General features: G+C 42.3%; 1 protein-coding gene across 1 annotated transcript in view; it reads right to left on the bottom strand.

The window, feature by feature from the left end:
• The window catches only part of GPR107 (G protein-coupled receptor 107), a 59,183-nt gene that overhangs the window by 39,509 nt on the left and 4,392 nt on the right, over positions 1-15,282 (bottom strand). The window contains exons 2-7 of the mRNA XM_027556576.1: positions 7,646-7,768; positions 7,277-7,327; positions 6,955-7,034; positions 5,638-5,777; positions 4,013-4,050; positions 2,495-2,551 (exon numbers count right to left, since the gene is read on the bottom strand). Coding sequence (XP_027412377.1) covers positions 2,495-2,551; positions 4,013-4,050; positions 5,638-5,777; positions 6,955-7,034; positions 7,277-7,327; positions 7,646-7,768 — 489 coding nt within the window. The remainder of the gene's footprint in view (positions 1-2,494; positions 2,552-4,012; positions 4,051-5,637; positions 5,778-6,954; positions 7,035-7,276; positions 7,328-7,645; positions 7,769-15,282) is intronic.

Below are 15,282 nucleotides of genomic sequence, written 5' to 3'. Positions count from 1 at the left end.
AGAAATCATGAATACTACGAATAGAAGAAAACAGACCGTTTACTTAAGTTAATCAAACTCTCCTAGAGCAGAGTTCCAATACACTTTTTCTTATTCTATGATACCCTCCTAATATTTTAATGATTTTCAAGCGAACAGAAAAGTAGACTGGATTATACGGTCAACAGCTATGTACCCACTACCTAGACTCTACACTTTACTACACTTCCCTTATCACGTATCTATCCATCAGTGATGGGTTTTTGCCAAAGTCTGCAGAGCTAACTTAAGATGCGGTTACCTAGCTTTCAAGCCCACACATTACTGTTTTGCCCTTTAGGTAAAAAATACTTCTAAGAAAGAAAGGAGGTTCTTCTGGTACTTGAAAAACTAAAGGACCAGTATTTCCTCATCAAAATGTACCTGTATGATTTTAGACAACAGTAACAGAGGCTACATCTACTATGTTTAGAGATTTTTCTTTGTTTTTCAATATATTTCATGTATTCAAGTGAAGCTTAATGTAAATCAAAAAATGTTATTTATATATATACACACATATATATAATCACAGAATGTGACTGCTTGATCAATTCTAGGGAACATTTTACTGCAAGTCTAAAATATTAATATACTGTTTAGGGCTACATATACAAGTGGTGAGCAATGAAGAAAACAAGGAAATGGTTATGGTAACATCTTTCATGACAGGAGTCACTCTAAAGAACATGAGGGACACAGGCATGGTAAGCATGGTCTAGTTCCTGTACCAGGTGATGGCTATGAAGGTGATTACTGATAATCACATGTACTCAAGGTAAGTGCGATACACTCTTCTATAGGTACCGTACCTCAAAATTTTAAAGAAGGGAAAAAAAGAGACATCCGTAAAAGGGGACTAATACAAGTACCGACTTTCATAGCTTGCTGGGAGGATGAACTGAGACAAGGTAAGGTGTGAGTACTTAGCAGGATGTCTGACATTCGTTCATACATTCATTCATCTCAGTAATTACTGATAGGAAGACTACTAGGGCCAGGCCCAAGATGAGGAATTTCACACAGAGCAGCAAGAAAGCAGACAGAAATCCCTGCCCGTATAGTTACCTTCTAAAGACAGAGAAACAATAAATATAACAAATACAGTATGCTGTACGCTGGAAAGAAGTATTAAGGGAAAAGGTAGAGCCGGGGGGTGGGGGGTGGGCTGCATTTAAAACAGTGCAACCGGAGGAAGCTTTGCTGAAAAGGTGACATTTGAGCCAAGACTTGAAGGAGGAAGAAAGTAAGCATGAAGACTCTGTGGACGAGCTCTTCCCCAGTGGGGGCTGCGGGAGCAGAAGTCAGGCTTCACCTTCCCCAGGAGCAGCACGGCGGCCGCTGTGGCTGCAGCACAGCAACACACAGAGCGCGGGGAGGAGACAGGACTGAGCTCAGAGTCGACAGCGGCCAGACCACGTGTGCTCGGAGACCAGCAGGAGGACTTGGGCTTCTACTATGAGACAGAGGGGAAGCTGCTGAGGGTTCAGAGCAGATGAGCACCCCATAAACTCTCAAGTCAGCTGTTAATACCGATGGCTACTAAAGTTAAATAACATCAACACTGTTACAGCAGCAAAAGAATCTACGGTGAGAACTCAGACCTGCAGATGCAGGGGCGGGGGCCTTTCAGAAGTGGTACAAATACAGAGAGTCTTGAGCACGGGTAAGGGCAGGGTGCAGGCCATTGTCAGAAATGACAGAACCACACACTCAGGAGCTATGCATTTCACTCGAAGTAAATGATGCCTCAATGAAAACTGCTTAGAAAAAGAGGTAGTTATTCTTACAAGTTAATGGTAAGAGACTATTTGTACAGTGCTTTACAAAGCACTTTTATTTTTAAAAAATGATACACCTAACCACCCTGTGAGATGGGTGTCATCATTTTCCATTTTCAGATGATTAAAGAGTGAGGTTCAGAGGTTAAGTGAGTTGTCCAAGGTCACCACCTAGCATGTGGGCTCTGAGATCCAATTCAATGTCCTACCCCACACCCCACACACAGGCTGTGATGCTGCATGAACACTCGTGTGCAGTTAACGACGGTGACGGCTGAGCAGCTCACTCAGGCCTCTAAGTCTCAGTGAACTCGTCTCTGAAATGACATCATCCAAAAGATGACAATCATCCTTTCAGGTGGAGAATTCTGGGTTTCTGACACACTCTGAATGGGAGGCAGTGTGGGATTAGACAGGCAGAGTTGTGGGGACAGCCAGGGAGAACCGGGTTGGAACCTGGGCCTTGATGCTCACACTGGATACACAGTTATTCTCTCTCAGAGAAACATGGTTTGATAAGCAGCGGGTAACAATATCCACCTTGGAGGTTTGTTACGGAGAGAGTTCCTATATTCAAATGACTGGCACACAGCATATGTAAGTTGTTATTCCTAAATTGAAAGTTTCTTTAAAAATTCACCCTTTTACATGGCAGAGATAAATTCTACAAAGCTTGACTCAAAGAGATTACGTACCTGGAATGAAACCGCCCCATCATTATTATGAACAGAAAAGGATTTCTCTCCTGTTGCCTAAAAAAGACATTAACAACCTATTTTAGATGAGACCATCCAAAAAAACATGCTAGTAAAAATAAAAATTTAAAAGCTCCAAAACATGTTTTTCTAAAATCCTAGATTCGCTGGTCTTCAAAAGCTCAATGGAAAAGAAATTCACCATCTTTTCAATATGAATGAAATCCTGTTTTACAAAAAAAGGTAAACCTTTACCTGTTTCCTTTTCTCAGCTACCTCTCCTGTCGCCCCAACAGCCCCCTGCTCCCCGCTGAGCACCTCTCCAGTCTTACAGCTTTAGTAAGACAACGGACGCCAACCCAGGCCACGCCTCCACGCCCAACGTCAAACGACCGACACGCTGCCGCGGGCGCAGCGGACTACAGCCAAGTAACAGAGAGGACTACTGAGACGTGCGACGACACAGGAACCTCCGAGACTCACCCTCCACGAGAGCACCTAGGGACAGGTCAGCGGCACCTCAGGACAGGAGGGGACGGACACGCCGTGGTGCTGGTTTCACAGGTGCACGTCAAGTCAGAACTTACTCAACTGCCACTTCAAATACGCACAGTTTGTAGTCTAGCAATCTTACTTCAATAAAGCTGTTACAGTGAAACCCTGCCATCTGGATGCTCCATCACTCAAATATTAAGATAACCCAAACTAAAACTTTCCCACGTGTCCTTCTGTTATTTCTGTTCCCCACCTCGCTGGGGGCAGGAAAGCAACCCCCTCTTCTCCCCGCTCCCCGCCGCCCTGGCCTCCCAGCCTGCTGCTCACTTCCTCCACATTCCGAAGCTCGGCTCTGGCTCAGATGCTCAACACCCGAAACCTGCACGGTTACGACGGCACTCCTCCTGGTCCCTCTCAGGTCCCCGGCCCCCTCACCACCGCCACCCTGCACGCTCCTTCTGAACAACGACTTTCCCTTAACATGTTCGGTATCACGTTCCATGCTGACCAAGGACACACGATGACTTCCTGTTTTCTGTGCATCGATATCTTCAATTTTTTGGCCCTCTATAATCTAAGATACCTCTCTCTGGTCCCAAATATATGTTATGTTTTACTTTCGGCAGGCCAGTGCCCAGCACTCGTCAGTGCTCATGTCCACTTCCAGTCTTTGCTCATGATGGTCTTCAGCCCCTTTCTTCTCATCTTCTTCCCCAAACAATCCACCACACTTCAAGCCCCAGTGACATCTCCCTCCAGGCGACTCTCAGATACCCCACTTCCCTCTCCCCTCACCATCTGAGCTTCTATCACATAAGGGCTGTGTAACTCAGCACTCAGTCTTACTCTGAAATTATTTCAGAGCATCCAAGTTCTCTCCCCAAACAGAAGGCAACCGCCTGCAGACTGAGCATGCAGATGTGTGTGTGTGTGTGTATACATATGCACAAGGACAGTCCTACATGCATGTGAGCACACACACCTGGAAAAGCTGAGAGCGCACAGGTTGGGGTTAGTTCTTACCTTTGAATCCACGGTACTTCTTTTAGACTTTCCACTTTCTAAAAGAAGAATCATTTAAAAGATATTATTGCATGATTCAGCTCATAAGTATAGTACGGTATCACTTTATGAGACTCTAGCTCATCTAACATCAAATAATTCAAACAAATAAACAAAATGGTGAGGCCACATGCCATCTTACAAACTTGCAATTCCTCAAAACCCCAAACACTCTTGAGCTGTAGAAGCCGCAAATTGGACATGTTCTATTACGAACACAATTTAATAAATGGCAACACTCAGCATCAACGAAGGAAATCGTCTCTAAATAACCTAGTGCATGTAACTGCCAAAGACACCACGTGGAATGACTTTCTTTTTTTCTAAGTAATGACACTTGAAACCAGATCACTGTTTAAAATATATACGTATGAGATTTATTTACATATGTAGAAAAAACAGCAAATATTACTAGCATAAAGCATACTTTTTTCTCACAGCAAGGAGTGTAAAGAGTGCTAATGATTTCTTTCAATGAAAAGAGAGGGCCTCTGTGTCTTATTTTTACTTAAGTCGTTCTTTCTGAGGAAGAAACTCTCAAACTATATAGGAAGGGAGAGAGTTTCAGAATAAAAAGAAGGACGAAAATGTTCTGCCTAGGGAATGGTCACGTGAGCTCAAGGAACCTAGACGAGGAGAAGACGGTGCACATACATGGAGCCGCACCATCACACACGTGGAACACTCTGCACGTCTTTTAGTGTGTGTTAGAACGTTGACAAACTGAGAAAATAATACATAAATAATACTGTAACTAATAAAGTTATCTTTAAAGACCTCATATAAATTACTAGATAAACCTGATGGTCAATAAAAGAGGTGATAAATCTAAACTGGTAAATCAACATAGGGAGAAAAAGTGCGATCTCAGTGATAAGAGTGACTTCAAAACCAAGGACACCCCTTTGCCTTTCACTTTAGGATTTAAAAAACAAACACAACCAAAAACCCACTGCTGGCTAGGACTTGGTGATGTGGGTGCTATGATTATATATTTCCTAAAAGGAGTATAAATTCACACAACTCATGTGGAAAGGAATGAAAATATGTATCAATGTTCCCAAAAGTATTCATATCTTTTGAACCAGAAATTCCAGTTCCTGGAACTCAGCCTAAAAAAAAACGTTCTACATATGAAAAAAAAAAAATCTACAAATAAAGACGTCTGATGCACCAATGCTTTATAATAGCATCAAAATGGAACTATGTCTCTTTAAGGGAAAATGCCAAGCAAACTATAGTATCCATTTAATGGGGCATCTGATAAGTATAAAAAAATTTTTAAGCTGAGTGAACAGGGATCTTATAAAATTATAAGATGACTATTAATTTTTAAAATCAAATGTTCTAGACTTAGAAAACAAGTTTAGAAGGAAATAGAAATTACTGATTATTCTAACATGGAGAATAAGGAAAAATGACTATTCTTTCTCCATCTTTCCTGTATTTTTCTTTGTTATGCATTTTTATATCACCTCAAAAGTAAAATAACGCTAAATAAAATCATGTTTGTTTTTAAGTAGGAACAAAAATGGATCTAGGAAGCAAGGTAGTGAAGGAAAGGCTAGTGTCTACCTTACAGTTACCTTGTTCTTTCGGAGCCTGGCTGCCTGATGAGACAGGGTTAACACCAGGCTCCTGGCTCTGACCAACAACCTTCTCATCCTTGGTAAAGATGATCTTTGGTAACTGGGCACCAGCTTCTGGTGGAGATCTTATTTTCACTCTATATTCAAGTAAGACAGAAGAAAAAGAGAAAGAGATCAAAGTAAAGCTTACGGCAGGTAGGTGTTGTCAGTTAGGTGTTGTTTCCAGCTCTAAGCCCATCATCTCATGCAGTCCGTGATGGACTGGATACAGATTCTATTATCTGCCTTTTACAGATGCTGAAATGGAAGCTAAAAGGTTAAAGAACTTGCCCAAGAGTAGCAAGCTAGTCAGCAGCTGGGGCAGCCCCACTCCAAAGTTTGAGTCTGTAGCAACCATTTGATTCTGAGGTATATATTTCCTCCCTAAGTATGTGTAATGTGTTCAACAAACTGATGATGATCAAGCTGAATGAACAGGGACGCTTATAAAATTATAAAATGACTATGGATTTTTAAAATCAGATGTTCTAGACTTAGGAAACAAGTTTAGAAGGAAATATAAATGACTGAGTATTCTAACGTGGGGAATCAGGAGAAATGACTATTCTTTCCCCATCTTTCCTGCACTTTGTGCACACGGGAAAAGGAACAAGAGGTTAAAAAAACCCAGTAAGACGTTAAAACAGGCCTCGGGGAGCAAGCGAAGGGCAGAAAAACGACTCGCAGCCCATGAAAGGTGCATGTCCTCCCTCTCCCTGCTGACCAGACCCCAATTGTGTGAGACCCATCCCGCCTGAGGAGGGGCCCGCAAGTTTCGATGCCGGAGTGGACACGTGCCCTCAGGTGGCACTATCGCACATGTCAAGGGGAGCACGTCCAGCATGGGATAGGCAGAAACCTCCCTCTTCCCCTTAGCTGGCGCGAACAACACACTCACTTCACTGAACACGTGCCATGCTAGCGCACGCTACTCTGCCTCGGTGCAACACGTTCTCTTTGCTGGGAATGCACTTCCCTTTCTTATTCCTCTGCAAAGTCTCCTCACGAGAAAGCTGGCTGCGCCAACACTTCTCTGAAGCCTTCCCTTCCTGCCCACAAACCACCGTCCCTCTGCCCTACTGCTCCTCCAGGTTGCTGCCACCACTGGTATCGCTGCTGTCTCATCTAGAAGCTCCTCCAGGACTGCACCTCCACCTGATCTCCAGCACTCGGCAAAGTATTTGGCGTGTGGCAGATGATACGCGTCTTAGCTTAACTACCGAAGTCCCCCAACTTTACTTTAGGGTTGAACTGAAGGATCTTAGCATTACTTACTCACTTCTGGAGATGTCTAGGATTAAAAGCGTGACAGAGGCAGACTGCTTCTTTAAAATACAGTAATTCACATCTTCATCCTGAGAAAGAAGACCCAGTTACACATCATGTTATTCAGTCACACTACAACAAGAACAAAAGGTTTACATGAACAAAGCAAGTAAGTGGCCCAGCCTCCACTCAAAAGACACAACTGCGGCTGCTCAGACGCCTGGAAGTCGAAGCTGCCACCTCAGGAAGCAGCGCTGACAGGGGCAGGGCACTCCCACCCAGGGCTTGGGCGCAAGTGCAGGGGGCGTCAGGTCACGCACTCGATGCTCACCAGATACGAAGAAAAGCCATCGTTCTTTGTTCGGTCTAGGCTGAATCCAATCTAAGAGGAGGTGAAAACGGTAGAAGTGAATTACCACTGATGCCCCGACGTCCATACCTTTCTTAGCCCAAGAGAAGAAAAGGTGATTATTTTGGCCTGGCCTTCCTCTCGGTTTTCTTAGCGTGTATTTTGTAAGAAGGATCAGCTGTAACTGAAATTATTCAAGAATTGTAACTTCAGTGTTAAAAAACAAAACTACTGCTGTCTGCTCACAAGTTTAACTTTCTACATATTCTAATATTCCATGTTTAAAAATGGGGGACGCTCTTACCTGAGCAACAGAAAAGGGTTTACCCTTGCTCCTGGAAAGGCACTTACAGTGAAGTCCTTGTCTGTGGCTCCTTTAGGTTCATTCACTGAAAGGCTGCTGACATTCACCTTCATGTACCCATTCTTGAAGAATCCAAAGGTGTTCAGATGAACCTTATGCCTCACGTCATCCTGAAAAGATGTGCAGGAGAAGAATTAGTAATCTGGAGAAGTTGATTAGTAAACCTATTCATTTGCTTGGAAAACTGCGATATCTAGTTCCTTGTCAGCTAACCAATGTCTCCATATATTCAGTAATATTGACCACTGTGGGACTTGATCTTGCTCCAAAAGCTGAAGAAGACTCATCAGAAATTCATATGACAGCAACAATTTTGCAGAGGGAAACACACAATAGATTCGATTCAGTCCAGTGCATTTGGAAGGGTCCCGGGGGCAGACTCGATGGCCTGCTGGAACGTGAATTCCAGGGAAGGAAGAACAATGTTTTAGTCATCCTCCTATCCTTCCTTCAAGTACAAGGCCTGGCATCCAGCAGGCACTCAAAACAGGGAGGGGGGTGATGAGGGGGAAGTAGCCAAAGCTGCTCCAAGAATACACTTGGCTCCTCCCCCCGAAGAACAACAAGAGACACCTGCCCATTACTTGAAACTGTCTCAGAGTTGTGACTCCAATCTCAGCTCAGTCCACAAATTTTAAGTCCAAGAGAACAATGGGATCAGTGGATACTCCCAAAGCTGAGGTTCCACAAAGGCACTTCACGTTGTGTCAAGTCATGAGTTTCATATTGGGAATTATCTGCCCAAATGTTCAGTTATCACATAGATCCTAAATACAAAACACTAGGCTAAGTATTTTTCTAAAACTTGGATTTGGTTCTTCCCCAAATCCACACCATTATTTTTGCTAGTGTTTGTTTTCCGTTTGTATTTTAAAATTCTGTTCATTGTTTCTTTCACTTTGTTGTTCAGTCGCTCAGTCACATCTGACTCTTTGCAACCCCAAGGACTGCAGCACACCAGGCTTCCCTGTCCTTCGCCATCTACCAGAGTTGCCTCAAACTCATGCCCATTGAGTTGATGATGCCATCCAACCATCTCATCTTCCATCATCCCCTTCTCCTCCTGCCCTCAATCTTTCCCAGGATCAGGGTCTTTGCAAATGAGTTGGCTCTTTGCATCAAGTTGCCAAAGTACTGGAGCTTCAGCATCAGGCCTTCCAATGAATACATGAATATTCAGGACTGATTTTCTTTAGGCTTGTAGACTGGTTTGATCTTGCTTGCTGTCCAAGGGACCACACTTCGAAAGCATCAGTTCTTCGGTGCTCTGCCTTCCTCATGGTCTAACTCCCACATCCATACACAACTACAGGAAAAACCACAGCTTTGACTGTATAGACCTTTGTTGGCAAAGCTATGTCTCTGTTTTTTAATATACTATCTAGGTTTGTCATAGCTTTTCTTCCAAGGAGCAAATGTCTTTTAATTTCATGGTGGCAGTCACCGTCCACAGTGATTTTGGAGCCCAAGAATATAAAATCTGTCACTGTTTCCACTTTTCCTCATCTGCTTGCCATGAAGTGATGTGACCAGAAGCCATAATCTGAGTTTATTGAATGTTGAGTTTTAAGCCAGCTTTTTCACTCTCCTCTTTCACCCTCATCAAGAGGTTCTTTAGTTCCTCTTTGCTTTCTGCCATTAGAGTGGTATCATCTGCATATCTGAGGTTGTAGATATTTCTCCCAGCAATCTTGATTCCAGCTTGAGAGGCATTCAGTCCAGCATTTCGCATGATATACTCTGTATAGAGATTAAATAAGCAGAGTGACAATATACAGCCTTGACGTACTCCTTTCCCAATTCTGAACCAGTCAGTTGTTCCATGTAAGGTTCTGTTGCTTCTTGTCCTGCCTACACGTTTCTCAGGACATAGGTAAGGTGGTCTGGTGTTCCTATCTCTGGAAGAGTTTTCCAGTTTACTGTGATCCACACAAAGGCTTTAGTGTAGTCAATGAAGCAGATTTCTTTTGGAATTCCCTTGCTTTCTCTATAATCTAAAGAACACTGGCAATTTGATCTCTGGTTCCTCTCCCTTTTCTAAATCCAGCTTGTACATCTGGAATTTCTCAGTTTATGAACTGCCAAAGCCTAGCTTGAAGGATTTTGAGCATTACCTTGCTAACATGGGAAATAAATTAGTACATGGTCTTTGTTAGGAATCTGTATTTTCTAAATTCCTAACAAAGACCATGTACTAACCTATAATCACTAAAAAATAGTTATTTTCAACAATTATTATTTGCCAGCAATATATTAATTGCAGGACCCTCATCTAACCTTGGAGAAGGAAATGGCAACCCACTCCAGTGTTCTTGCCTGGAGAATCCCAGGGATGGGGGAGCCTGGTGGCTGCCGTCTATGGGGTCGCACAGAGTCAGACATGACTGAAGTGACTTAGCATCTAACCTAATTTCCAACACTCCCTTTTAAGCGATCATGTTACCACATCAAATAAGATATACGTAAAGAAGGCACTCTGTAAACTGTATTTCACTATACAAATAAAAGACACAAAATTTCAGATTAATAGGAACCAAGAAAGTCAAACACACTAATCACTCATTCAACTTTGATTTAATTCAAATGTAAATAAACCAGTATTTACAAAATGCCACTAATGACTAAGGCCCGAGAAGTGATAAAAGACTCAACTCTCAAAAAAAAAAGTCTCCCAACAGCCTTCTTACAGTCCAGGAATAAGGAAACCTCTTCTTCCACCACAGGGAAGCCAGAAATCTCCCCAAGGACAATCAATGGTCAGCGAGACAAGAGAGCCCTTTCCCCCAGGAGGCTCAAAATCCCCTTCGCTGTAGAAAAATAAAAGGAATAACAACAAATATCCATCTACCCACTGCTCACAATTACGACATGTCTACATCGAAGCTGCTTCAGAACCATCAGAACAGAGAGAGGGCAAGGAGCAGGAAGAGGAAGAGAATAAATCCTATTCCCCTCGACCATCCCTTCCCAAGTTCATATCCATAACCATAAACATCAATACAGTATCATGATGTTTTTAAAAGTTTGATAAACTGTGTTACAATGTATGTGCACATCTGGCAACGTGCATTTTTCAGACAGCATTGCATTCTTTGAGGCCCTATCTGTGTTGACACATTGAATATGCTCTGGTTCCTCATTTTATCTGCTTGTGTTCCATCGCATGTACATCTATTTCCCCAAAGCATCACCTGGGCATTCAGGTAAAGCCCAATCATTCCTGGGCATTCAGGTAATTTCCAATCATTTGCTGTGACAACACTGCTACGAGAATTCCTTGTACATATCTTTTTTTTTTTTTTTTTCTTTAAACTGTGCTATTTTTAAGACGTATTTATTTCTCTTATGCTTTGGCTGTGCTGGGTCCTCACTGCTACACACAGGCTTTCTCTAGTTGCAGTGCACAGGCTCCTGCCTGCAGGGGCTTCTCTTTTTGCGGAGCATGGGTTCTAGGGCATGCAGGCTTCCGCAGCTGCAGCAAGTGGGCTCAGCAGTTGTGGTTCTCTCGCTCTAGAATGCACTCAGTAGCTGTGATGCACAGGCTCAGCTGCTCCGTGGCATGTGGGACTTTCCCCGATCGGGGATCCAACTGGTGTTCCTTGTATTGCAAGGTGGATTCTCAACCACTGGACCACCAGAGAAGCCCCCCTTGCACATACGCTATGTATTATCTGGGTGGGGATTAAGGGTATATACATCTAGATGTAAAATCCTAGGACACAGGGTGTGCACATTTTCAATTTTAGTAGAAATTGACAAATGAATTTCCAAAGTATAAGAAAGTTTCCTTACATCCTTACTGAACCTTGATGTCATTAGACATTTCATTTTTCCCAGTTTGGGGGAAAATCAATATTGATGATTCAATTTGCATTTCCTGGTACTTCATGAGTTTGAGCACCTCATCTAGGTTTATTAGCCATTTGAGTTTTTGTTTTGTAAAATGCTTTTTTAAAAACATATCATAAAAAAAATTAAAAAATAAAATTGTTTTTCCCCCGCCGCCCAAAAAAACCCCATATCATATGTCAGACTTCCCCAGCAGTCCAGTGGTTAAGACTTTGCACTTCCAATGCAGGTTCCAACCCTGGTTGGAAAAGTTAAGATCCCACACGCCAGGCAGCGTGGCCTAAAAAGTAAAAATTTAGAAAACTAAATAAATAAACATCATATGTCCATTTTCCTTTTGGATTTTTTCCCTTAAATTCTTTATATATTCTGGGTACTAATTTTGACTTTGATGCTGCAAGTATCTTTTCCCGGTCTCTTTTTTAAACTGTGGTATCTTTCGTTATACAAGTCTTTTTATATTTTGTAAGAGAAAATCTATTGATCCTTATTCCTGACAGTTTTCATCTTCAAAAAAATCTATCAGGGGTGTGGGGGAGGGAAGTACTGAAAGTTTGGAATTAATAGATGCAAACTATTATATACCATAGGATGGATAAACAACAAGCGCCTACTGTATAACCCAGGGAACTGTAGTCAGTACCCTGCGGTAAACCACAATGATAAAGAATACGGAGAAGAAAATATGTATGCATAACTGAGTCACTCTGCTGTTCACAGAAGTTAACACAACACTGCAAATCAACTATATTTCAATAAAATTTTTAAAAATTCAATGTTTATTCCTGATAACAATTTTAAATGTCTTTTAAAAAACGTCCTTCTCTACCTCAAAGTCTAAAATATTTGTGATAGTGAAAGTCGGTCAGTTGTGTCCGCCTCTTTGCGACCCATGTATAGTCCATGGAATTCTCCAGGCCAGAATACTGGAGTGGGTAGCTTTTCCCTTCTCCAGGGGATCTTCCCAACCCAGGGATCAAACCCAGGTCTTCCACATTGCAGATGAATTCTTTACCAGCTGAGCCACAAGGGAAGCCCAAGAATACTGGAGTGGGTGGCTATCCCTTCTCCAGAGAATCTTCCCTTCCAGGAATTGAACCGGGGTCTCCTGCATTGCAGGTGGATTCTTTACCAACTGAGCTATCAGGGAAGCCCAAAAATATTCACGATATGTTATTCTAGAAGTTTGAGAGTTCTGTTTTCACATTTAGTCTGTAATTCACCTCGAATATATTTTGTTTGTGGGATAGCATCTCTTCCCCCAACCCTACTCCCATGGAGACCAGCGAGGTGTCCTGAGGCCACTCCAGAGCGATCTGTCCTAACTTTCACTGCCCTACGGTGCCCCCTCTGCTGCACATCAAGTTTGCACTAGGATGAGTCTCTCATCCGCGCTTCCCATTCTGCCCCATAGATCTGCCTGATCCCCACTACAGAGTCACGTGGCATTATGGTTCAAAACTGAGCAGGATAAGACCTTGCTCCTCCTCCTGTTTTGATGTGTGCTGGGTATTATAAGACTTTTAGTGACTGGGAGAGACAATCAAGGGGGCTTCTGGGGTATTAATAAAGTCCTTCTTCTTGACCTGGGTGCTGGTTACCTGGGTATATTCAGAAATTTAAAAAATTCACCAAACTGCACACGTATGAACTAAGAAACTAAAGAAAGGCAGAGCAATGACAGCAGAGAGGAGACTGGCACACAGACTGGCAGTCAGAGGACTGAGAGTTCCCCCTCAGGGGCACAGGGTGCCACCAATGGGCTTAAGGGGAAAATCACGATTAGCTTTGGCTTTTAGGAAGATAAGGCTACAAAACAAAATAGGAACTAAGATAATGCTAGGAAAACGGGTATGAGGAGACCTCCCTGGTCCAAGGATGGCCTAGACCTAACAGTCACAGTGGGGATGTCAGCAGTGAATGGATTGGAGAGCTTTGTATTTAGAACACAAATCTATGAATGTGATAAGAAGATAAGAATAAAAGATTTCTGACTTAAGAAAATGAGCAGCTGGTGGTCCCAGTTACTAAGAAAAGAAAAACTGGAGAAAGAGTACGTACAAATTAGGGGTGAAGGGTGAGGATGTTTCTAACATACAGAGATGATTATGAGCCACTTAAGTGGAAATGGAGGTTAGAAAACTGGATACACTTGTCCAGAGCTCAGAAGAAAGGGTAGATCTGGAGACAAAACTAAAAAAAAAAAATTCCCATAACCCTTATAGACAATTACTATATGTTTCTCCTTTTCCCCCTTATTTTAGAAAGTTGTTTTAAACTTTTCACTAAATATTGGAATATAAAAAATGGTTTATGTTCCTCAATAAACAATAAATAATGTTCACATTTTAGACTGCTTTCAAATATAAAGCAAGTGGGGTAATGATACGTCAATTTAGTTTTTCTCACAAACTGAATTTTAGAAAACAGAGTAACATTTAACTGAGCTAGCTTATGGTCACCTACCTGGCCACTTCTTTATTTAAACAGCTCCTCAACTGGCGATCCACTGACTATGCTGGCCCACAAATGTGCTACATGTGGCCAACACAGTGCTTTGTTTTTGTTTTTAAATTTGAGTTTGAGCTAGCTAGTTTCACTTGAAAGCTTGGATTTCTAGTTTTTCTTAAACACACATAATCCAGCAAATCTAGGTCACACAGGACGGAAGCATAGATGAACATACTAAACTACACTACAAGGAAATAATCAGCAAAATCCAGGACAGGGGAGCTGGAAGGAGTGAGCCCCCCCCCCGCCCCCCGCCGCAGATCAACACAGACAAAGAGGTATATTAACCAATCATAATGTGAGGACACTATTTCGATTCTGATTTTTAAAAAGTTTAAATCCATTTATGACCAATGGAAATTTGAACCTAATTTGGTATTTCATGATATTAAACATTATCTTTCTGTTAAAATGACATTGTTGTCATTGTTGTTCAGTCACTCAGTCATGTCTAATTCTTTGCGATCCCATGGACTGCAGCACACCAGGCTTCCCTGTCCTTCACCATCTCCCAGAGCTTGCTCAAACTGGTGTCCATTGAGTCAGTGATGCCATCCAACCATCTCATCCTCTGTCATCCCCTTCTCCTCCTGCCTTCAGTGTTTCCTAGCATCAGCATCTTCTCCAGTAAGTCAGTTCTTCTCATCAAGTGGCCAAAGTGGAGCTTCAGCCTCAGCATCAGTCCCTCCAATGAATATTCAGGATTGATTTCCTTAGGATTGACTGGTTTGATCTCCTTGCAGTCCAAGGGACTCTCAAGAGTCTTCTCCAACACCATTCAAAAGGATCAATTCTTCAGTGCTCAGCCTTCTTTATGGTCCAACTCTCACATCCATACACGACTACTAGAAAAACCACAGCTTTGACTAGACAGACCTTTGTTGGCAAAGTAACGTCGCTGCTTTTTAATATGCTGTCTAGGTTGGTCATAGCTTTTCTTCCAAGGAGCAAGTGTCTCTTAATTTCATGGCTGCAGTCACCATTTGCAGTGATTTTGGAGCCCAAGAAAAAATCTGTCACTGTTTCCATTTTTTCCACAACTATTTGCCATGAAGTGATGGGACCGAATGCCATGATCTTAGTTTTTGAATGTTGAGTTTTAAGCCAGCTTTTTCACGCTCCTCTTTCACCTTCATCGAGAGGCTCTTTAGTTCCTCTTCGCCTGAAAGCCTTATGGCTGAAACCATAAGGGTGTCATCTGATACTGCAGTTACGTTTTTAAGAGTCCCTATTTCTTATAGGTACATACTGAAATATATACTGA

This window comes from Bos indicus x Bos taurus, chromosome 11 (assembly GCF_003369695.1).
Source record: "Bos indicus x Bos taurus breed Angus x Brahman F1 hybrid chromosome 11, Bos_hybrid_MaternalHap_v2.0, whole genome shotgun sequence".
Classification (NCBI taxonomy): domain Eukaryota; kingdom Metazoa; phylum Chordata; class Mammalia; order Artiodactyla; family Bovidae; genus Bos; species Bos indicus x Bos taurus.
This window is presented reverse-complemented; position numbering and strand designations above follow the sequence as displayed.